General features: G+C 41.0%; 2 protein-coding genes and 1 long non-coding RNA gene across 8 annotated transcripts in view; 2 read left to right on the top strand and 1 right to left on the bottom strand.

Annotated features, from left to right (window-relative positions):
• Positions 1–247: 247 nt before the first annotated feature.
• Positions 248–2,878, bottom strand: LOC139330305 (uncharacterized). The gene is made up of 2 exons (XR_011602129.1): positions 2,453–2,878; positions 248–1,866 (listed from the first exon to the last, which is right to left on the bottom strand). It is a non-coding gene; the product is annotated as an uncharacterized lncRNA (long non-coding RNA).
• Positions 2,879–3,866: 988 nt separating this feature from the next.
• ak4 (adenylate kinase 4) lies at positions 3,867–12,759 on the top strand. Its single transcript, XM_070961689.1, has 5 exons — positions 3,867–4,420; positions 5,306–5,425; positions 7,140–7,312; positions 8,342–8,460; positions 10,534–12,759. Exons 1-5 carry the CDS (start codon positions 4,279–4,281, stop codon positions 10,658–10,660), a joined length of 681 nt encoding a protein of 226 aa, XP_070817790.1. The 5' UTR covers positions 3,867–4,278; the 3' UTR covers positions 10,661–12,759.
• A 3,130-nt stretch (positions 12,760–15,889) lies between these two features.
• The window catches only part of dnajc6 (DnaJ (Hsp40) homolog, subfamily C, member 6), a 41,461-nt gene continuing 32,449 nt past the window's right edge, over positions 15,890–24,901 (top strand). For 3 of the 6 annotated variants that reach the window (XM_070960474.1, XM_070960473.1, XM_070960472.1), the window contains exon 1: positions 22,018–22,354. In XM_070960474.1, the coding sequence (XP_070816575.1) occupies positions 22,150–22,354 (205 nt within the window). In that variant the 5' untranslated portion in view covers positions 22,018–22,149. Of the gene's footprint in view, positions 16,320–21,947; positions 22,355–24,901 lie in introns of those variants that run through there. The other 3 variants (XM_070960478.1, XM_070960476.1, XM_070960475.1) reach the window with 3 other exon arrangements.

Below are 24,901 nucleotides of genomic sequence, written 5' to 3'. Positions count from 1 at the left end.
CACCACCTCTCTCCTCCTCCTCTCTTCTTAAATTTATATCTATAAGGCACTAGGAGGTATGTTGCAACTAGAGATATGAGGCTAAGGAAGCAGGAAATGAATGTGGATAAGCTTTCATGACGAACATTAGTTTTACAGCCAAATGAACCTTCAGTCTGCCAGTCATCGACTGTTTTATGGCTGCAACCTTGTGCACGTAACATCCACTGAATTTTCAAAAGCAGAGATAAATAAAAGAACACAGACATTCAAATAAATTTCCCTTTATTTCTTACAGTTAAGCAGAAGTTACATGAGTAAAGAAAATAATAATTACGTACAGAGTTTGAGCTGAATGTTTCTTAAACACACAAAAATAGCCTCACAGCTTTATCATTGACCAAGGTGCAATCTATGGTCAGACTCAACTAAATGGCAATAAAAACACACAGACTTTTGGACATCCCATCAAACATTACTAAATCAACACACCGCAATCATGTCTTTCTTCTCTTTGGTCCTCTGGCTCGTTTAGCAGAATATGCTCTGACTTGCTGCATTCGTGTCAAGTTGGCAGCCATCCTTCAGTTATCACAGTACTGTACCTTCGATGGGGACAGCATCAGCACTGTGATAACTGAACCAGGGCAGCCTGTCAAATCTAGCAGTCCAGGCCTTTGCTCCATTTGTCATCCACCCATAATGTCAACAGGTGCAAAGATAACAAAGTTTCCTTTGGCATTTATTAAAACGTATTTGTAGGTATCTCATACAAAACATTCACAAGTTGCATTTCCAGCATTGATTTGAACACAAATTATTTTAAGTACCAAAAAGTATCTAATACTATGACTGATAAATCTTATCAGTTATATAGTCATGTCAATACAAAAAGGCTTAATTTGAATACAACAGTTGTTGAATTATCCTTCCCACCATTGATCACAAGCAGGAAGTCATTTACCCTTTAACAATGGGATCCAAACCTAATACATCTGTTTTTTTTGTTTTGTTTTGTTTTTTGTTTGAAACACAATAAAAGCACAGGAAAATAAATCAACAAAGTCAGAGTGAAATGGGTACAAAACATAAACTACAGAGTCCCCTCAAAAGAGGATGTGAGTACTGGACAAACCAGGGGAAAGTTAAATCAGTCCTCATGTCTTCTTTTGATTATGCAGGTTTCCTGTATACAAAATCCGAGAGGTCCAGATTCGGTGAAAGTGAATGAGCAGTAAGTTTTGGAAGTTGGAGTCAGCTCCTACATGCACTCCAATCAGAACAACTGTAAAAAATTTCCTTTAAAACATATTTGCACAAGCCAAGTGGCTGATTCTGCCCTGCAAACACAGAATCTGCTGCACAGAATATGATGAAACTCCTACCTGTGTCTGCCTGGTGGGCAGTAAATAATGCACAACCCTGCTGCATGTGTAATTTGAACTCAAAGGCTTGCTGGATGTGAATCTGTCATTACAAACAAAACTATAATTCTTGGAAACGGGAGGAGGATGCTTGCTCTGTAAGTCTCGCGCATGTCATCATGAGGTGCATGTTTTACAGTCTCTTTCCAAAGTATTTCGTTTCTTCCACTCTGCTCCTGCACAGAGGCCTCGTTAATGTCTCCTCCCATAAAACAATTACGGGTACAAAGATCCCCCCGCCCCTGCCTCTTTTCCTGCTAGGACTCGGTGGAGACAAACTACTGTATGTTATTCATACCAACCACAAGGCCGAGTGACGTCAGACTTGTTATGATTCTCCACGCGGGCTCCGCCTCCCTCGGCGCGAGCAGCCTCTCGAGCAGGTCGCGGCTCCGCCTCCTCGCCAGTCCGCCCTCCGCTCTTCATGTAAACAACTCCATTATTAGCCCCGCTGCCAAGAGCTCTGGCCAAAAATGTCCCCGACAGACGTGAAAAGCAAAGCAACATGTGTTATAACTAAACAGGGCGGAGGACAAACACAGTGTCGGGGCTCAACGGCCCGTTCGCTGTCACGAATGTCTAAAAAACAGAGACCCCGTGAAGAAAGCGCGTCCATATTGCAACAACCCTCAATGTAAATAACTGGGGACTGGCTTATAACCTGACAGTGGAGGTAACAGGCAATGGCTCCGATACAGAGAATAACGACAGTAGCATAAATAAAAGCTGTGCCAAAGCTTGTTGCTGCTTTCTACAAATAAACAAAAGTTGGCCAAATCGAAACAGCGCTGGTATTTATGTCGCTACACAATAACGTGCGCACCTGCTTTAATTAGGTGACATATGCCCTATAAAAAGCGACCGAGGGTAAAATATAAATGCAATGTTAGTATTTAATGTTGTGCAGCCGAACGTTGACGCCCAGCGTAGCATACACACCCCTTTCCCAGGCGAAAACAAACTGCATGCTCTAAGATCCAAATATAATCATTTATTCTTAATTACGTTCAGTCTGCATTAAATGTACAACACATATTTGGCTCACTCACCTGCAATTTTCCCGTTTAATCCCCCGTGTTTACATGAATATTTTTAATGACGCAGCAAGACCACACAGAGCAACGTGATTGTCGCCATTTTTTGTTGTTATTGAATTCTCCAAAGCCATGTGACAAATTGATAATGATTTTAAAAGCAGGCTTCCGGGTGTGGAGGCAAAAACTAGTTTCGCGAGGCTAAGAAAAAGAAAGAAAGAAAAAGGCTAATCTTCCGAGTTGTTTGTCTGATGGATTAGTCTGGTTACTCCACTGACTGAAGGCTGTGCGCAATATTTGACAGCTCCGGGACGCTGCCGCCGCCGTATGGCTCGCAACAAGTACTCACTCGGTTCCTCCCGTCCGCAAACGTTGCGCAGAATGACAGCGACTCATGTGCTTTTCTGCGCCCGCTGCCAGCAGCGCAGAAACATAGGGAATACCAGCCCTCATGAAGCACAAGAAATGTTAGAAGCACTGAACCGAAAGAAATGCTGTCAACAAGTGGTGGAATGCAAGAAATGCCCACTTAATGGGGTAGCATGCACGATGCACAGTAACTCACTGTAATATATTTGTTGCACAACTGAACAGAAATGTCAACTTTTCTTGCATCATTTCCAGAGTTTATCACTGTAAATGATATACTTGCAAATTGCAAACTCACTATCACTATTTTGATGGGGTCAGACGACATTCAACTGACCGCACCTTTTTCTGGTCTGTATTAAATTACTGACATGACACTTTGTCACCAGAAAATCTTTGAAACGAGCTGTTACAGGGTGAGCGGGTGTAGGTGTTAGTCAACCGCTCCACCCCGTGGTTAAAACCTGTATGACAGTCAGGAACCGGAAGAGTCGCAGCTGTGTGCCACTGATGAGCTGCTGCCTGAACCTGAGCCTGCACAGGAAGCGTGGCACACACACACACACACACACACACACACACACACACACACACACACACACACACACACAAAATCTGGCTAGTGTCCACATACACTAACTTGCAACACACGCCACAACGTGTATTGAAGGCGGGATTATCTGATTTTCCAGATACACATCGATGTAACCTGATACAGATTTTGACTTAACCTGCATTCCCCTGCTATCCTAAACCACGAATATGTTATGCTGAACTGAGTTGATTACGCAGTTTAATTTAATTAAATTTTTGTTTTTGCTTCCCAAAATGAAGGAAAGCATTCTGGTCTTTCTATGATAAATTTTTAAAAACATCTCCTCCTCCTCCTCCTCCTCCTTTTATTAGATTTATATAATATTCTCGTTGGGACCTTTTCACAATTTTCCTTCTCTTAAGAGAAACTGCAGTCAGTCAGTAACAGACTACAGTTCTTGTACGCCACTTGTACATTAAAAACTACAGTGACCAGTTTTCCCCGCAAGGTTCGTGTGGATCAGTCATCCGCATTTTTTCTGGATGATGTGCGCAGGAAAATAGGGCGTTGTGGCGACTCCTTCATTCATTTGCAGAAAAAAAGTATCTGTCCTTAAAGACGTAGACGAGCGTGACGTACCCATAAGAGAACTGGAAGGAAAAAAAAAAGAAAGAAAAGACGCGTTGTGGCTTGATCGTAGCAGGATAGCCCCCGCGTGCGCAGAGAGTGGGCTCTGCGTAAAGAACCAGACTCCAGAAATAGGCTAAAATTTACTTTACTTGGAAAATTTTCTAAGACATCCAAGCCTGTTCGACTGCTCATGCGCGCATCTGGTGAGGATTTTAATTAAGAGGTACTTCGTCTCCTTGTGCGCAAACAGGAACAACATTTGTGCGTCCCAGGGATTTTACCGTTGGAGCCTGAGTTTGAGGAAGACATGGCCAAGTTATTCCGAGCTGCAATCATGGGCCCACCAGGATCAGGGAAAGGAACGATATCCAAGAGGATTGCGCAAAGCTTTGGCCTGCAGTATCTGTCCAGCGGCCACTTTCTACGAGAGAGCATAGCGGCAAATACAGGTAAGATACTGAGCATCTGCTCATGTTCTGCAGCCCAAACATCAAGGCTGCAGTGCCAACAGGAAGAGGTCTGCAGAAAAGTTGATCCAGCGCGTCATTGTCTGTGCTGAATGTGTGAGTTTGACGACTGCACAATTTTCTTCCCCTTAATATCATTATAATAGTAAACAAGCAAACTAACGTTTTTCTTGATTTGATTTCGGTCTGGTGTAGAGACTTAAGTTGCGTAAGTGTCCAAACCCACAGTGACTCACCGTCACTCCAGTTAAATCAAGCGTTTTACCATTATTATTTTCCCAAACTCACACTTTAATTCACGCATCGTGTCTCTTTCAACTTCCTCATTATAGCTACACAACAGGAATTAATTAAATTCCCAGAATGTGCCATCTCTACGTATACCCTCCTGATAATAAAGTTCGGTGCAGAGAGCCTAAGTAAAAACATGTGTGCTTGGTTACCATTACTGAAACATTACAGTGAAGTTAGGATGTAGTGACAAGGGGAACCAAGCCTTTTTCTATACGCTTTAAAACAAGTTCCTGGATTTATGAACCAGAGAGTTCAGTAGGTGTGTTTACTTGATGGATGCAGTGACTCATAATTAATTCAGTGATTTAATTATCCACAACAAGAGTGTCGTTTTAAATCAGCAAGATAGGCGAGGTTACAGGCAGGAGTTTGCACTGACAGTTGTAACTGTTTATGGTCTTTGGTCAGATAGTTACACTAACAAGATACTCTTAAGTGTTTATTATTGTTGTTGTTGTTGTTGTTGTTGTTGTTGTTGTTGTTTTAAGCTTGAATAATTAAACAGTCCCTGTCCTGTCTTGTTTTTTTGAATAGACATGCATTGACTATCTTCACCTGTCTGTTGTGTATCAGAGGCAGGTCTGCTGGTGAACACCTACGTAGAAAGAAGCATGCTGGTGCCTGACCATGTGATGACCAGACTGATGCTGCCCAGGCTGGAGCAGCTGAGCGGCCACAGCTGGTTGCTGGATGGTATGAAAAATAGAGGGTTTGTTTGCATGCCACTGCATGCTCTGTACTTTAATCTACTGATGCACCAGCGTTGCAGTCTTTATCTGGCAGCCGCCTCCATCCTTTGTCTTCCTTTGTAGTGAGGGAAAATATTCTTCATAATGCAGCGTCATGGCCAGAGGTGGGAACTCTCAGCCACCCCTTAAATCTGATTGGCCACTACAGGTGCCACCCCCAAAATCCCCAGACTTGTAGCCATGTTAGAGGCAGGGCCATGATAGGAGCGTTTCTCATTTTATTTTTTTTACATCTCTGCACATTCAGAAACATGACCCCCAAAGTGCTGTGTGTGGTGCCCCCTTTACAGAAAGCAGAAAAATCCTCTCAACATTCGTGGGTAGCCAGTAAGTAATCTAGTACCAGTAGATTTGTGTATGCTCTCGACTGTTACTCAACCTTCAGTCATCATGGAGGATTAGCATCAGATTCAAAATCAAAGGTCAAAGCAAAGATAACAGATGACCTCTAAAAATCCCTTTTGTCATGTACGATACAAAAGTTCAAGTACTGGTTGGAAATGGTCAAGGAAGTGGTAAAAAACAAAACTACATGTTTTTTTTTATCTGGTAACATATTTAGTCTGAGCCATTAGTGACCTATGAAATGTCTTTTGTCAAAGTTGAATATTATCTATGATCTTCACGGGAAATGCCAAACATTGATGAAGCAAACTGGTTGGTGTTACACTTGTTTTAACCTTTAAACATGGTCGCTAAACAAATAAATGTGATGTAGCAAGAAAAAAGAACAGTCAAAACAAGGTTACACACACACACACACACACACACACACACACACACACACACACACATAGATCTCAGTTCATCAATGTTTATCTCATGACTGACAGGCTGAAGTGTCAGTGTCCACAGCATATTTTTCTTTGCATGGTGTTCTTCACATTTTTGAGCTTACAGACACATCCACAGTAAATATCCTCCGAGAATATACTCTAGCAGAAAGACAGAGTTTCTTGCCGGCTTTCTGACTCTCTCTCACTCTCCCTTTAATTGGTGCCCTCCCATCACTCATTTGTGGGCAGCATGATACTCTGCTGGTTAGAGAGATTTAACAGCTCTTAACAAAGTTACAGAGTTATGTATATGTCACTGCCACTTTCTGCTGGCCACATATAAGGAAGCTGAAGACAAAGCAGATTTTTTGCATACCAAAGCAAAAAAAAAAAAAGGAAAAAAAAGTTATGTGGTTTGCAAGAGACAGTGGACCTAACGAAAGGAACAACATTCACAGTTAATGTGCCATGCTTATGTATCCTTGAGCACTGAAGACCTCACTGGTGCTGTTCTTTGCTGTATAGGTCACCCGGTGTCTTCCCTCCTGGTGGAGTGGGAGGAAAGTCTCACAACAAAAGTGGAATAGAAGACTACAATGTACTATTTCTAATTCTGCTTCTGTCCATCTAAAACCTTTTTTTTTTCAGCCACGTCAGCTCCAGGAATGAAAATGAAGTCAAGTGGTCTATTACTCATACACAGCATGTCTTCCTTCCCATTAACTCACATCGATTAGCATGGCTTAAAGTGCATGTACTGCAATCTTGAATGCAGTTGATGAAAAAATAAAGGTCATACATCAGCTTATAACACTAAACATCAACTGTTCCTGGTTGACGATGCCTCACTCATTCTTCCTGCTCCTTCTGTGCCTTGTCTAGGTTTTCCTCGGACTCTGGCGCAGGCCCAAGCCCTGAACAATCTGTGTCAGCTTGACCTGGTCATCAGCCTCAACATCCCCTATGAGACTCTGAGGGAGAGACTGAGTGACCGCTGGATCCATCCAGCTAGTGGTAGAGTCTACAACATGGGCTTCAACCCGCCACAAGTGCAGGTCTCAAAAGTCTACCAGTGTTTAGTCACAGTGCTTAAAATGTCCTGCTTGAGATTTATGTTTTTTGTGGCACTTTATTTTCTGGAGGACAATTTTGTCCTCTCAGTTTCCCCTGCAATGATTTGTGTCAGTGTTTTGGAGCTGGCAGGGATTTAATTTCTGGCTTCAGCAGGGTGGAAGCTTGTCTGAATGAGAGATTGCAACCAGACGAAGGACAATCTCCTAATTCATTATCCCAGCATATTGTTATTTGGCTTTGCAAGGTCCTTGTTGTAACACTGACTTCATTTATTAATCAGTATTGTTATCCTTCTTAACCAAAATCTATTAATAGTAATATGGTAATATAGTCTAGTAAACCTTTAATTACATGGCACAAAACAAGTTTACAATGTGCTTCACGGACACAAGAACTGATAAAACAATGAACATACAAACATGCAGAACGTACATCATAAACATAAAGAGGAGAAACTCATAAAAAAATGACTTACTTTAACTTTTGAAACAAAATTTTTAACTTGTTGATTGAATTTGTGTGAATACATTTTTAGTGGAGTTTTAAAAGAGGATGCTGATGATGCTCACCTCATATTCAGTGGAAGGCTAGTCCAGAGCTTTAGGTGACAGTAAAAGCCTTTATTTGCTACTTGACTGCGTGTACCACTGGCATCGGTTTGCAAGGCCTCACAAGATGAAGTTAGCCACACAATTAAGCCATTTAGCAGCATTTTTTCATATAATTAAACAAAATGCAGGAAAGAAAAAGGGAGGACACTGTATGTGACAACTGGAATTCTCTACCAAATTTCACAGCCAATGTTGAACTCATCCTCTCGTTATCTTTACTGAGCTCCAAATTTTTCTGATATTGAAATGACTGCAGATGTGTGTCTACCTGTAGCATGACTTTTTAATGTTACTGTGTACCCTGTGCTGTAATCCTCTATGCCAGAAGATTTCAGTGCATTGTCTGGGGCTGACCTTTGTTGCGTTGTTGTATGTGTGACCTTGTGTTGCCTTCCTCAGGGTAAAGATGACATCACTGGCGAGCCACTGATTCAGCATGATGATGACAAACCAGAAGCTCTGATGGCCAGACTGAGACACTACAAAGATGTGGCCAAGCCTGTTATAGACTTATACAAGTCAGTAAATGTATTCCTTTCATGTCTATACTCAGTATTTCTTCTCAGGATTTCTCAAGCCTTAGATATTTTGTTGTGATCAACAATTTATTTTATACTATTACAACCCACTCTTCGGTGGCCCTATGGGGCAAGCAGCACTCCACCACTGACCCAAATCAACCACAAAAAGACACCTATGGTACGCACTATGATCCCAGTTGGTAAAAAAATGTTTGGGTTGTTTTTTTGTCTTAAAATAGATCAAGTAAACATAATGAAGAGACATTTTCAAAAAATATTATTTTTTTAGTAGTTTTTAGGGTTCGTTGCCATATGGCAACACCGTACCATAATGGAAAGTAATGAAAACAAGAGAGTTTTGTTTAAAATTGTATAGAACAGTTATTTTAAAACTCATGTTTTAGTATAAACAATCCCCAGTAGCCTGAACAGTTAATAATGCATCTCATGTGAAATAAAAGCTTTTAAAAAGACATTGGAAGAATTGCAAGAATACTCCTGCTCTTCTTCCACACCAGCCCTTTAGCCTTTACCGTTTCCTGTGGAGGAGGTGGACCTAGAAAACAAGCAAATATCCTTAGTAAATATTCTTAGTTTAATGCAATACATAAATAGAGGCTGGAACATGATTACCATATACATTTTACACTCTCTTACTGGTAATACCTGTCACTTCACTTTCAACCTCACTGTCTCCATTGCCCTCACTGTCTCTGCCCTCACTGTCTCTGTCCTCACTGTCTCCACTGTCCTCATTCTCTGGCTCATAGTCTTCATCCATCTCACTGTCTTCATCACTCTCACTCTGCTGTGTTTCCAGCAGCTCATTTTCCTCGTCACTGAATCCCTTGTCATCTTCACTATCATCTAGTGGGAGGGCTAGTTCAGCTTATTTCCGTGATTTACCATAAAAAAAATTGGCATTCATTCTGTAAATGGAAGAAAGATGTGTCAAATATCATCATATGCAATGTGGAAAGGACTCACAAAGTGCATTATTATAGTTTATAGACTATAGAAGATCAGTGTACACCAATGCAATTGCAAAGTAGGCCTCTAACTAAATACAACATGTTATCAACATGCCAGGCTAGCAATCCATAATGGTACGGTGTTGCCATATGGCAACATACACATTTTTAACATTTTCTATTATTTATTAATCAAGTACAGGGCAAGAAACTACATAATAATGAACTTAACTCACCTATTATTGAGTGTATATTTTTTTCCCCGTTGAAAAACTTCGAGAAAACACTTTTTTGGTGAATTTTTAGGAGTCAAATGGTGAGGCTCCTCCTGTCGATGATGTCTGCAGAAAAGGGTTTCAAAATAGCCTCCAGAAAGTCATGTGACAAATTTAAACACTGCTAATGGTTTACTTAGAACCCCACCTCTTTTTTAATGCATTGCATCATACCTTGGGATGTATTATCTGTGTGTAGAAGGCTTAAAATGGGGTTGTTGCCATGTGGCAACGCTGTACCATAGAGGGTTAAAACCACCATATCCATGGGATCTATTAACACAAAGACATACAAACAATCAAGACACCAAATCAATTACAAACAAATGACACAAAGTCACAGGCTGAGGGGCAGCCAGACCAGCCCGCCCCATGCCAGAAGCCTCTCATCTGATGCTGGCACAGGAGCTTTTAAGCTTTTCCATCACAGGTCAGGTGCACCTCATTCAGTGTCAGATGTAGCACACCTGGATAGAGCTAGAGAGGGCAGGAGAGGAAAGGGAGCAAACAGCACAAGGAACACATGATTCTGATCTTGAAGATTTTCATTTAAATGAATGTCTGTTGAGTTATAATGTCGTTGAATGAATTAACAGAATAGTGATTGAGCCTCTGGCACGCTGATGAAAATATGTGGTCTCAACAGTCCCTGAAAAAATCCTGGCTGACTGATGCTATGAGGCTAAAGGCTGAAGGCTACGTTAACCACAATGAACATGGTGCATCCAAATCTCCACCTGAACTTTTGGTGGTTGAATTGCATTGTGGGTAATGCAACTTTCCCCAGCTTTGCTTCTTATTTGATCCCTTATTTCTTGACTCAGGTCACAGGGAATCCTGCACTCATTCTCCGGAACAGAGACAGACCGGATCTGGCCTTATATCAACTCTCTCCTCAGCAACAAGATGGACACACAGCCATCAGATGCCTTCCAAACACAGACACCCTGACACTGCTCTGAATGAAAAGACCACAGGGAAACATCAGGGAGTCGCCAGAGGAGGTGGAGCGATGTGTCCACAAGATGGTCTCGTTGATTCTAAAGTTTAGAGTGATGGACAAAGACGCTGATCAAAGCTGTAGTCGTCCAACATGTTTGTGATTTGATCACTTGTTTTTTCACATGAATGGTTGTGTGCAAAGATTTGCTGTGTTGATTTCTGCATCGTCACAGTGAAATGTTTAGATCCTTCAAGGAACTATTACAGCTGATCTTTTTTTTTTGTAAATTCCAATTTTACACCAGCTCTCACCATCGAGCAGTTCTTTAAAAGTCTGTCTTTTATCTGTTACTATTCTGTCACATTGAATTCAAAACTCAGCTCATTCAGGGAAGCCGTGGTGAAACCAGAGATTAAAAGCAAAGGAAAAAGTATATTATACATAGAAGGGATTTATTATAACTATTTTACAACCAGAAACTTGCAACAGAGGGGTAACGTAGCTCCAAGAGTATCAAACCAAAAACAAAATATTAAGTGTCTTACTCCAACATTTGATTAATTGCATTCGATTTTTGTAATCACGCAAACAATATCACATTGTTGCCTCAATGATTATGCAGATTGCTGATTGAAACCCTTATATTATTCCCCTTCTATGTGCAAGTGGAGTTGTAGTTTTTCCCTGAGCAGAATACACTTAACAAAATCTTTTGTATTAAAATCAGTTTCACCACAGCCTTAATTGACATACTGACCGAGGGCAGACCTGATACGATGGATCCTATCAAAAGCCAAAATCAGCCTTAGACATTATTTGGGTCAGTTTTTTTCTAAAAAGTTGAAGCCTGTGCTAGCCTGGATGCTGTTTAATATGCTAAATATAATGCCTACGAGACAGCTGTTACATATGTACCTGTTGTGCAGAAGCAGTTTTTGATCAGCTCAGTGTTTCATGAATATATCCATCAGTTACGGAAAGGCTGTTCACTGTATTAACTGCTATTCTTTACTTGTACTGAAATGCTGCAGAATACTATGCAATCTGTATCTGTTAAAATGCAGGAGAATCTACTTGGCAGGAGCTGGACTGATTCAAGAAGCACTCACAGTCACTCTGCAGCACACTCTGTGGCTGGGATGAAGACCAATGCACAGAATATGGAGTGCCTTTAGTATTGTTACAACCCTTTAAATATACGGAAAAGGTTGCCTCGTGATTTTATTCATCAAAACGCCACTGATTGTTGAATGTACAGATTTGCAGCATTTGTTCGATTTTTAAACATGCTGGATATAATGTCGGCAAGTAACAGGTCACTTTTTTGTAGTTTTATTTTTCTTATTGTTTGTATCATTTTGCAGGGTGAACAACCTGTAAACTGTTAACTTTCTAGAATTTTTTTTTATAAGTGATTGGTAAAGGTTTGTAATACTTTCTCACCTGCCAGAATAGCTTCTTTTTTTCGGTATTGTCACCCAATGGCACAACATGGCACAAGTTTGCCTTTTCAGTAAGCACACTAGTGACTAACCTGTGCAATAAAGACCAACACATAGACTCTGATTGTATCTTCCAGCTGTATTAATGCTGGCTCTGCCGTTTCCAAACTTAATCATAACATGTTATCAGCTAAATCCATTATGAATGACCATCAGTATCAGGGATCGGCCAGAAGTGACCAATCACATGTAAAATGACCTTTTTTAATCATTCTTTCATGAGGCTAAAACTGCCTTGCCTTGTTTTTTTGGTGGAAACGCTCTTATTCTTTTACTCAATAATGTTTTTTGCTTACGTGACATTAGAATAAGATGTCAGCAACTGTCTCAGTGTACTCAGCTGAAGCATGAAGTGTGTAGATGCTGATTTGGTGAAGTGGGCATGTGTCTGCAGGAGCTGTCTCTCTTACAGCAGAGGGCCTGAATGCTCAGTGTGTGTTGTCGAATGAATGGGCATGGTCTGAATGCTTTAAGTTGTACAGTATATGACCACAGCACACTGCTGCTCTGTAACACCACAGTGGATTTTTTTTCTCCCCTATTTTCAAACCATGCTGTTGGATTCCAGGAACAATAAAACTATTTTCACATCGCTGCTTTCACGGTCTTTGTATGAGATTAATGTCCCTACATGCTCACAGCTGTATTATTCATTTATACTGTCTTAAGATCTGACTTTGTCGGCACCCAAAGAAAGTAACTAAGTACTCAAGTACTGCATTTAAGGACAGTTTTGAAGTAGTTGTACTTTAGTTGAGCATTTCCACTTTATGCTACTTGTACTACATTTGTATTACATTTTGCAAGCCAGCGTTGTACTTCATACTCCACCACATTTATTTGAAAGTTTTAGTTACTACTTCACAGATTTAGATAATACAAAATACACAATATTAAAGTTAGTATAAAGGAATAAAAATTAGCCCCACCTTTACCAGTTGAAGTATTACAGCAACGAACACATGCATGGATGTATCACTAACTATAACCCAGTAATAAAACATATATGATTCTGAAATGTGTCATTCTGCACACTGAGTACTTTAACTTTTTGTGCTTTATATAACGGATGATGCTTTTACATCTAAATAAGATATTGAATGTAGGACTTTTACTTGTAACAGAGTATTTATACAGTGTAGTATTGCTTCTTTCAGGTAAAAGATCTGAACACTTCTTCCACCACTCTTTGTGGAAGACTACCAGCAGGTTCCAGTTATTTTGGTTGGGTGTACACAGATTAATTCGTAAATGCTTTTAACATATATTTCTATCTATTTAGTTCTATTTCTATAGGAAGGGGGGCGGTGTAAGCACAAAAAGCTGAACACATGAAGTTTAGTCGTTATTTAATATCAAGATTTATACATAAAAGCTTGTGTTGAAATAATTAAAATGGCATTTGTTTAAGATAAGTCAACTTTGGGGTTTTTGGTGGTGGTCTGCCTGGCTGAAACTATACAAAACTTACTTCAACAGCATTAAAGAATCTCTGGATATTCACTGTAATCTGTGGCTAATCCAAGTCTTTGTCTTAAAATGTAATGATTTACATTATGGGGACTTGCTTATGTCCCCATAAGGAAGGCGAGTCACCACAATGTGACTGGTTAAGCAGATGTCCCCACAACGTGAGTACATGACCACACTCACATATACACATGCATGTAAATGGGAATGCTGTGTATATCTCCTCCTCTCTTGTCTAATCCTCTCAGATCTGTAAATAAACCCCATGTGCGTTGGAGCTGGTTGGAGCTCTTGCTCCACTGTCACGGATTACAATCTCATCTGCTCTCCACCTTTGACAGAAAGTGCAGCGATGCACTTTGTACATGCATGAGCAATTGTGCAGGTTTAAGTTCTCACTTGCATAACAAGAAATCTATTATCTCAGTGCGCCTGAGGCCTCACTTGCAGCACAGCTGGTGTTGCATGTAAGGGAAATTCTACTTGTTGCTCGTTGATAGTTGCTAATTCTCTGAAGAATTATAGACTCAGTGTGATGAATCAGGTCTCTTTAATACATGCAGCATGGAGGGAAGACTCATGCAGAGTGTTCTCTGCAGATCTCCACAACATCTTAGTTGTATGTAACTGTATAGCAATAAAAAGGACAACTGGTTGACCATTTGGGGGAGTGCACTCATCTTGTTTCCCAGGGTTCATACTGTACCATAATCGCATCTTAAACTTCCCCCTTCATCCTGTTTCCCTCATTGAATGTCCTTTTGTCCTCTTTCCCACCATAGTCTGAAAGGGCCACAAAGACTTCTACAATTCATAGACTGATTCCTGCAACAAGTAAGTCATGTAATTCCTACGTTCCTCCCTTTTGACACAAAGTGTCAACAGAACATATTTAGGAATTACATCAAAATCTCAATTTTGGAAAATCATCAACACAGATCCAATGAAAACAAACCATGATTACAAAAATTCATCATTTGATTCACTGTAAGGGTTTCCTGGTACCCATTCTGACATAGGGTGAAGCTCTGGTTCATCATTAATACTTTATAATATTTTATTCTATTTTATTTTCTGGGAGATCCCCCTATTTGGAATCCAAGCTTAGTTGTCCAGACATCTAAATATTAAAAAAAATTAAAACCCAGATTAAAACCCAAATTTTAATTTCAATGCTCACCAAATGAATTTCGCTGAATATTAGTACAGTATTGTACAATATATATTCTATTACATTAGCATCAACCGCTCCTATTTAAATCTCTAATTGTATCTAATAGAATTTCTGAATTTATATAAGGTTTATCTAGAACTCCTTGCTATTTCTTAATAGCACATAACATACACGTAGACATACACATAACGTTGTAGGCATACACACACACACACACACACACACACACACACACACACACACACACACACATACATAATGAGCTCTTTCATGTGAATCATGATTCCCACAGCCTCTTGCTGCACCAACATCTCTTTTTTCTTTTTTTTTCTTTTTTAAATTTTCTGCTCATACAATTTCAACACCACAAAGGAATTACTTGAAACAGGTTTACACTGCCCCCCGGGTCTTAAGTGTAAACTGTCCCAGCACTACACAGGAATTACCTGGGAACTTCAACTCAATACCATAAAAAACTTCCAGGACCACCACGCAGGTATTTACATGGAAGCTGTTCCAAAGACTACACAAGAATTACATGGGAACAGATGGTTGAGACCACACAGACATTACACAACTCGTCTACACAGCAAATTTCTGGAGTGGAATAATCTGGATTTAGACAAAAAAGTGTGAAAGAGTCAAATTTTTGGAGTTTATTTTCTAAGTTAAACTACAGTTTGTGTTGGGGATACTCTTTGCTGGTGTAACATTTCGGTGTTCATTCTCTGGGTGTTGAGGGGCTGGATTCAACACTGCTCAGGTGTTGTGATCTACAGTTTTGTTTCCACGCCCACCAGTTTAGTCTTGGACTTTTTTTTTTTGTCTAACTCCAGATTATTCCACTCCAGAAATTTGCTGTGATAGACTGATTCCTGGGACAGTCTTCTAATTGCTGCATGCATTTCAGGGATTTTTAATCTTATGGGGACCTCTACTGTAGGGAGGCGGTGCTATTTTTAATCTCCATTATAATTGTTGTGCTCTTTTACTGGCTGCTGCAGCGGTGCTTATGGGTAGACAAGTTTCCTGCAGTAAATCCCCATGCTCTCCTAACATTCAGGCTGTTTCTGAAGTCCAGCCCAGGTTTTACCAGACTGGCTCAGCCTCACTGACGGCGCAGGCAGATGCGCTGAGCGGCGCACTTTCTGCTGCACCCTACACATTCATCCACATCCACCTTCCCTTGTATCAACTCGTTAAGACTCATCCACATGTTGTACAGATCTACACATCGCCATCGTGGGACCTTGTTTTGTTGCTCATATGCCAAAATGTGATTATATGATGATGCCGTAGCCTGGTGCTGCCTCAGCAAATTTAGCAGCGGGTCAACTGGGAGCTGCCGGCGAATCCTCGCAGGACAGTGTGTCTCACAGGACGCTGAATGCTTCGACCTTTGACTGGCAGCGAATGACAAATCAAAGGTCGGTGTCTGTGAGCAGAGCCGGGGTTCAAAGCGCATCTCCAGCACAGCACAAGACGGCGCGCCCGGGAGAATGGTAGAAAGCGCTCTGACAGGTAAAGTCATCCGCAGCATTTTCTGTTTGTGCTCAGTTTGATGTCATTCATGAGACATGCTTTACTGGCCCTTTCTTACACCTCTAACAGCCAGAGAAGGAGAGAGAGCATCGTGTTCCGTGTGTGGATGTTACATAATGTCAGGCTACCTCTGGAAATCACACACCACTTCCCCCCACAGTGCATCTCTGCACGGTGGCCTGAGAGCTTATCATCAACATGCACTTGTTCCACGGGGAAATACTCCGTTTGTCTCCACTCTGGACACGAATTAATCTAAAATCACAAACTTGTCCCTGTCCTCAGGCCCTGTGTGTGGCTAGATGCGCACATGAGCATTATGAATGACATCATTTGTGTTATTTTTGTTCAGGAGGTGTCGATTTCTTTTCCCGTCACATAACGAGACATGTGATATTTCCTGATAATTATTGCTACTGTTTCTTTATTCTTATGATTGATGACATCCTCGCGATCAGATTGAATTAACAGCATGAAGGTTGCCACTTCATATGGATTTTTCTGTCAGATGATGATTTCGGTCACGGCATGACAGGAGGACACCAGTTAAAGGCACACAACACTCTGTACACAAATCAGTGTTTTATTTCCACAGGACAGGTTTTTCCTTCTTCTTCTTCTTCTTCTTCTTTTTTTAACACAGCCTCGTCAGCATTCGGACATGACTGATTCCTCTTCCTCGATCTTGATTATCAGTTTTATCTAAACCACCGTCTTTATCACCCAGGGCTGGCTCTACAGTGAGAGGACAGCTTCTCTCCTGTTTTGACCAATAGCGATCGTCACATCACCACCAGCGTCACGCATATCACGTGAGCAGCTTAACACAGCTTGGTGTGGTTTCATGTTGTGATCTGAGGCTCTGAGTCACATCTTGCTGTGTTGTGCAGTCACCAGCCTCTGCTGCATTAAGCGCTGACATAGTAGGCGGACACCTAATCAAAGATGCTCTATAACACGAGATGATGACTCAGAAGCTCTGCCAGTGGTATGAAAATGTATGCACTTCCTGTCTTCTCAGTGGGCGTGATCACCTCTCAAACCCATCCCCATTGGGCATCTTTAATGTTAAGGCATTACTGATGAATTATTGCTTGTCAGGAGAGTGTGTTGCCCTCCTGATTTGGAAAGTTTAATTGAAGTGTCAGAATTCTGGGAGGATATGCAGCTTGTGAAACATGGGTCAAATACTTACTTTGGCGACAGAAATGGGTCATAATTTGCTCTGCTCACGTTCAGTTTTCCCATTGGAATGAACAGACTCAGGACCAGCTGTTAGCTTCCTAAAGGGGCGGGTCTGTGGTGACACCCGTGTGAGACAGATACAGGAAGTGATTATTAAGTGGGCTGTCTGTTTCTTTTCCACATTAAAGTCCCAGTGAAAGTGAGGACAGAGTGTTTAGCTTCTTTAATGTGACATATATTCAATGGCATGAGTGGGTGGGATTTAGTTATCATACATATTCTATTAGGCCACTCAGAAGTGGGCGTGGTATAGTGAATGAGTCTTAGCTAACTGCTGAGAGATGTAGCATGGAGCTACATCACCGTTAGCCTTCACCAACCTCTTTCACCTGCAGGGTTAAATTATTAAGTCAGACCTCGCACGACCTTATCCGTTGGATATGTTACCAAAGTTTTTTCCAGCTAAACACACCCTCTATGATAATGCCCTGCTGGCTAACCACACTAGCTAACAGTTAGCTTTTTTATGCAGTGTTGCAGGAGTACTTAAAATGTCCCCGTGAAGAAATAGTGTTTTTACAAGGAAAAGTCATATTCATATTTTGTACCTAACTAGAAATACAAAACTGTTAGCATGAAAATATGATTAAAGTACCAAAAATGCAAAATGGTAACAAAAAAAGTAACAAGTGTCAAATAAATGTGTTGGAGTAAAAAGTGCAATATTCTCCTCTGAATTCTAGTGGAGTAGAAATAAAAATTAGGTAGCAGAATTTTGAAATACCCAAAGAAAGTACATGTACCTCACAATTGTACTAATGACATTTCAGTCTAAAAATAATAATAATAAAAATGTTTTGACACACATTTAGGATGTGTAACAAGATCCAGTGAATGATCAGTGTACTGGATTAGAGCCTGGAAAATATATTTTTAATTTCACTGTGTCTTTAAAGCATAGAACTTCACTACTACATGGATAGATTATTTTCTTTGTAATGCTTTTGTTTATCGTGCAATGAAAAAGAGCAGGCGCACAAGGGGTTTAAGCCTTTCTAATGGTTGAAGGCAGAGACTTACACTAAGTAAACAGGTAGAGAATCTGTCATGCTCAGCCCTTCAGAAGGATAGATGGGATAGTTTCCAGTCCCTAAAGTAGGCCACCTGCCAGCTCACTGGTAAAACCAGGGCAGCATGGATGCTGTTGTTTTCTATGAAGACACATGAAGCCAGTGTGTATCTGTGTTGTTTCAGTTTTTACCACAGAGAACAAGAATCCTTGGATTACAGGAGCTAAAGTCTCACAGACTTAGCCACAGATTCAAGTCCACTGGGTGTCTTGTCAAGTGAGTCCTACAGCTGATCCAGCAGATTCCTGGATGCTGCTTTAACTGTTATGAGGATAATCATTAATCCTTAATCCTTCATTGAGAATGGTGGTAAAACCAATGAAAATGTTGATATGTCATTTAAGATACAAGGCCACAGTCAGTTTCACATTACAGTGGTGTCATAAAACATTTAAAATGGCGCTTTGCATTGCATTTGAAGGCTTTTCAGGAGTTCCTAAAAAGGGGGATATAAATGAATGCCTCAAAAGTCATCACATGGTCTCTTAGAATTATACAACCTGCAGGTATCAGGTGTCCCTGTTATCACTACAGGTCACTCAGCCAAGCGGTGCACTGTGAGCATTAACTTTTATGGTAAGCCAGGTGCCCATATTTATGTAATGGTTGGCCAACACCCATAAGAGTTAGAAATGTGGTTTATATCAGAGGTGTGATATAGGCCCAGATATTGTCCCATAAGCTTTTTTATGCAAAGTCTGCAATGTAGCTCAAGCTGGAAGATATATTTTTTCAATATTTTCTTTCAGGGCTGCAACTAACAATTATTTTCATTACTTATAGTCTGATTATTTTCTCTATTAATTGATTAATCTTTAATATGATATGATCATTTTAACCTCCCAGAGCTCAAGGTGACAAAGAGCCAAATCCTCACATTTGAGAGGATGGAATGAATGTTGGGCAACTTGGCTTGAAGAATGACTGAAATGATTTATCGATTCACAAAATAATTGATGGGCTCAGACAAAAAAATGAATCAACTAATTGTTTCAGCTCAATTCATGTGTTTGATTGGGCTTGTTGTGTCTTCCTGTGTAAACCTTTGATTGTGGCAGATTGTGATGTCCTTTCTGCACCTGCTGCCTGTATCCTGAGCAGTCACATTCAGCCGGGGTAAATACTGGTAGGCACAGTTAGGAACAAGACAGGAAGCTCCATTGCTACAATGGAGCGGCAGCACTCTGCGTCCGGTATGGCGGGGGTTTCGTTCCTCCGTTTTGGACATTCCGTTCCCGCTGGGCTTTGAGCTCCCGTCTGCTCTCCTAAAAGAGTTTCCCAGGCTCATGTCCTCTTTTCAGAACCATGCAGAGTTTCTGTTGCCAGGGGACAAGGCCAAGGGAGGAAGCATGCCATCAGTGGTCAGTGTTTTGTCCTGCATGGAACCAGGGTCACTACCCAAAAATTGAAGCTAAAATGACAAATTTGGAGCTAAAATTAAAAATCAGTTGGATTTTAATTACAAAGAGCTTATTAACATTTAAAGCTGGTGCTTGAGTAGAGGCTGAGAAAATTCCCCATGATGCAGAGTTAGTTTCCCTTTTCTGACAAAGCATGGTGCTGTTGTCCTGCAATACAAGACACCTCTTATTTGAATCTTTAACTATGACAAGGCCAAGGGTCTAGACTTATTTTCAGCACAGGACTCAAATAAGGGATTTGCTCTATCATGGGCCCAGACTCTTAATTTGCTCCTTATTTATACCCAACAAACCAGTTCATAACAAGAGGTTCTTTAAATTAACTCAAGATTTCTTATATCTCTCTACTCCCTGAGGTCATACTTTAATAGATGATGCTGCACATTTTACTTTATAGCTCACTTTATGCCATTATCAGCTGTGCCTCTTCACTGTGCACAGTCATGGTTACAACAGACTCCATCCATTATACATCTATGGTGCATCTGGCCTGCATTTAGGTGACTCAGTTACATTGGTCAATTGTCAACTTGATTATTGATAAATCATTTGGGTCACTTTTGAAGCTAAAATGTCAGTCATTTGCTGGTACCAGTGAGTAATTTCTGCTTTTTTGGCTTATATGATTGTACATTTAATATCTTTTTTGATTGATGATTTGATTTTGATTGCACAAAATGAACAATGTTAAGACTTTAACTCTGTGACATTGATTCTTCACAAATTTCTGACATTTTAGAGACATTATGATTAACTAAACCTAAATCTTTGTGTAGCCTACTTAATTCTGCACAATGTTGTATTTAACCCAGCAAATATTTAGTGGAAACAACTGTGCAGGATGGAACACTTGCCTTCCACCTCTTTAATAGAACAATCAGAATTGGCTGGACGCCCACAGACATTTTGAAAAGAGCCTTGAAAGGGGAAATCCACGCAGACATTATTCATAAAACTGGGATCCTGCTCTTTTTACATAGAGGCATGTGAGCAAATTTAATGACATCACATAAGATAGACATAAGATGGCTTCAAATTTAAAGCGGAAAAATACTCTTTCAGAAGTCAAATTCCTACATGGAAAATTTTACAGTATCTGCATCAAAATAAACTTCATGTACCAAAAGCAAAAGTACTCATTATGTAAAATGGCCCATTTTAGAATCATATATGTTATATTACTGGATTATAATTACTGGTGCATCAACGTGTTCATTACTTTAATGTTTACTGGTAAAGGTGGGGATAGTTTTAATTACATTTATAATACTGGATAGTTTATCCTTAATTTCATAATTAATTGTTAGTGTCATGTGTTATATTAATAATCTAAATCTGCAAAGTACATTTAATTAGTACAGCTGTGAGGTAAATGTAGTGGAGTAGAAGTATAAAATAGCACGAAATGGAAATACTCAAGTAATGTACAAGTACTTAAAAATAAGTGACATTCCACCAGTGACTGTCATATGTCAGTGGCGCTCAATGATGACTTCACTGACATTTTTTAACTTATTCCAATCTATTTTTACATGACCTTAATTTTGTAGTTTTACCCCGAAATTGTTGTGTACTGGTGAGCTTGAGGAAAAATAGGCCTCTAGGCGTATGCACAATTAGAGTGTGTGAATAATAGATGCAGCAATAACATGAGGGGATTGTGTGTTGGGGTGGATTTCCCTCTTACTCAGTCGGGGACTACAGCAGCAGGAGCAGCAGGAGCAGCAGCAGCAGCAGCAGCGTCGTAGTAAAATGCGGTGCCGCTGAGAAAAGAGGAGGCGATAGACAGACAGAGAGAGAGGAGGGGAGAGAGAGAGAGAGAGAGAGAGAGAGAGAGAGAGAGAGAGAGAGAGAGAGAGAGACCTCCCGGCAGAATATTCCTTTCACTAGAAAACAGAGGAGACCGCTCGTCCTCTCCTCCGCGGACATGTGGTGCACTCAGCAGCAGTAAGCTAGTGGCAGCACAGGCGGCAGCGGCGGTGGCGGCGGCGACGGCGCGGCGTAGCCTGCTACGTCTTTGGGCTTCTTTTGTCTTTAATTTCTCCTTTTCGTGTGCGTGTGTGTCCTTCGGTAATGAGCTTGCTGGGGGCATACAAGAAAAAGACCAGTTACGATGGCTATGAATCTTTGCAGTTGGTCGATAGCGGCGGAGATAGCTTCAGTGTCGGCAGAGGGAGCAGCAGCGGCGGCAGCACACTCGCAGGCTCCATAGCGGCCACCCTTGGACCGAAGGCGGGCCCGCTGAGAGAGGAGGACTGCAGCACCATGGACAGCTCAGGTAAGAGTCCTCACCGCCTCCCGCAACCGGGATGGCGATTGTACCCTGATCTGGAGAGTGCTTGAGTGAGACGGGATGACTTTAGACAGTATTAAGGTAGCCTGTACCACAATAGCTAACAATAGTGAAAGTATGCAGTGTGGCTGTGCACCTCCTGGAGTCCCCTCCTGGGCTCAGAGTGGCTCCCAGACCCCACCTAAATGCTATATTGGGCTACTGTATGCAGGACAGATGAACACATGTCCTAGTGCCGTTGGTTTTGTGTTAAATCGTCTGCATTAGGTGCTGCCCAGTCCTGCACATGTTCCTGTAAGGAAAGCTAGTACCGATACAGCTCAGACTAGAGTAAAAGGTAATGGCACGCTGTAGCTGTGCAAAGTATCAGAAAGATTGGCATAATATTTGCAACACACTGCCTGCGTTTAGTAGCACACAATACTCTTTTCTAGTGTCCATAATACATTTACAACCTATAGAAGATGGAAGCATATGTAGAAAAACTAATTTCTGCCAATTTTCAGAGATATCTACCACGATAACCACATTATATAGTTTATTTACTTTTCTGTGTGGGCTCTAAATGTGAAACTGTATAGTCAGAAGAATAAGTCTTACTTCCGTTTCAGGCAGCAGAAGCGCAAAATTCTTTCAGTTTCAAAGTTTAGTCATCTGACCAGCTGTGAATGATGGATTACAAGGCTCATGTATCCAATTAAAAACAAAAAAACATGGTCCTCATGATAATAAAGGCACACGCTATAATCCATCTGTTCCTCATTAATCTTGTGATAAATCCTCCATGTGCTTTATTGATTCTGGCCAAAAGTCATTTGTTCCGACGCTTTATGCTCACTGAGATCAATTGTGTCCTCTGTCATAGAGCCTCTCGAGAAGAATAAAGTTTTATTGTAACAGTTTATGTTACTACTGCTGCGGAGACCATTTCTGCTGCCACTACTACAAGTATCCTACTACTGCAGTAACTGTAACTGCTATTACTACTGACTTAGTCTGTATTTATGTATCATGCCAAACATTTGGCCTGTGCTACATGAGATTATACTACACAAATACACATCAAAATATAAAGTCATTATCACCATGTACAACATAGAGATTCAAATAGCATCTTTACGTGATTTTTCTTTTGAGGAAATTGTACATTGAATAGTTAGAAAGAGAGAAAATAAATGGCACAAGTCTTAAGTTGATCCTTATAAACAGCTTTTTTTCTCATCTCCCGGAAACAGCTGACTCAGTGTTTGTATCATCCATGTTTACAAAATCAGTTTCTTTTTTCTCTCAAAGCATTGTGCAGTTTCCAGGCCAACAGACAATAGTCCAATACAATCAGTGCTGCAACTATTGCTGCTAATATTACAACAAAAACCAGTAATTGTTTGCTTTAATGAAAGTGAAAGTTAATCGGGAAGTCTATTACTGTGGGTGTTTAAAGTCTGTGGGACCTGCCCTGTCTTCACCTCACTGCAGGGCTCTGTGGAGTCAGCCAGCCTCCAGGGATGAACACTTGTGTGAAACTGAAGAAGCTGGATGAGGAGGGTGGAGGGGTCAGTGAGGAAAGGGGATTGGGATTGTTGCTGGGGAGGCTGGGTGGGGGGTTGAGAGGGGGTGGGCTCCAGTGTCAGATGTCTGTGTGGCCTGCCAGGCCTTATGGATGGTCTCTTTTATGTGTGTGTGTGTGTGTGTGTGTGTGTGTGTGTGTGTGTGTGTGTGTGTGTGTGTGTGTGTGTGTGTGTGTGTGTCTGTGTATCCGTCTGTCTCATTCAGCCTGATAGTGAGGGCTAAAGGTTGGCACTCTAGATGGAGGGAGACACATTCAAACAAACCATTGATCTTCCTGCCAATGCCAGCAGCTCTGGGCTCTGTAGGTGCCCCGCTCTGTCTTTCTGTGAACTGCCGGGCTCTCTGCTGCTGTATTCACCTGATGGAGCCCATATTAGAGCTTCCTCTGGTGTCTGTATCAGCGAGGTTTGTCACTGTAGCTGGCGCACCAGTCTGCGCACTCCCACATCCATCTGGCCACAGACACAGAGGCACACACCAGACCAGACCAGCTAGCACAGCTAGATTCACACAGATATGCCGAGAAATAGATGTGATATAAAGCATATGATGTACAGGAGGACATAGATTTAGGGAGCAAAGGTGTGGTTCATTCACACTGCAGACATAGCTGATTTATACAGCATCATTTATGAAGACAGCTTTGGCAATGAAAAGTAAATAAACAAACACCTGAATGAATCTCTGATATTGTTTAGAGATGATAAGATAGAAGCCAGTCACTCAAGAAGGTTCAAATCCATTAGGCAGTGGGACCAAAGGAACCATTGATGATGGTGTGTGACCTCATTTTTACATTCATAGCCTAATGCTAACAAGTTAGCAGCTAACTACATTATATGTCTAGTTTATATTTGTCTCCAAACAGTTTAGGTCTAATCCTGTATTGAGCAGCTGCCTCTTCAGAGAGGACTCATGGTCTCTTACAGAGCTGTGTGATGAAAACACAGTTTTAAAGAAGAG

The sequence above is a fragment of the Chaetodon trifascialis genome, chromosome 4 (genome assembly GCF_039877785.1).
Source record: "Chaetodon trifascialis isolate fChaTrf1 chromosome 4, fChaTrf1.hap1, whole genome shotgun sequence".
In the NCBI taxonomy this organism is placed as follows: domain Eukaryota; kingdom Metazoa; phylum Chordata; class Actinopteri; order Chaetodontiformes; family Chaetodontidae; genus Chaetodon; species Chaetodon trifascialis.
Note: the sequence above shows the minus strand (reverse complement) of the source record. Positions and strands in the feature narration are given on the sequence as shown.

Coding starts and splice junctions, on each gene's coding strand:
- ak4 (XM_070961689.1), top strand. CDS start 4,279: ATGGCCAAGTTATTCCGAGCTGCAATCATGGGCCCACCAGGATCAGGG. Junction 7,313..8,341: donor TCAACCCGCCACAAGTGCAG/GTCTCAAAAGTC, acceptor TGCCTTCCTCAG/GGTAAAGATGACATCACTGG. Junction 8,461..10,533: donor CCTGTTATAGACTTATACAA/GTCAGTAAATGT, acceptor TTCTTGACTCAG/GTCACAGGGAATCCTGCACT.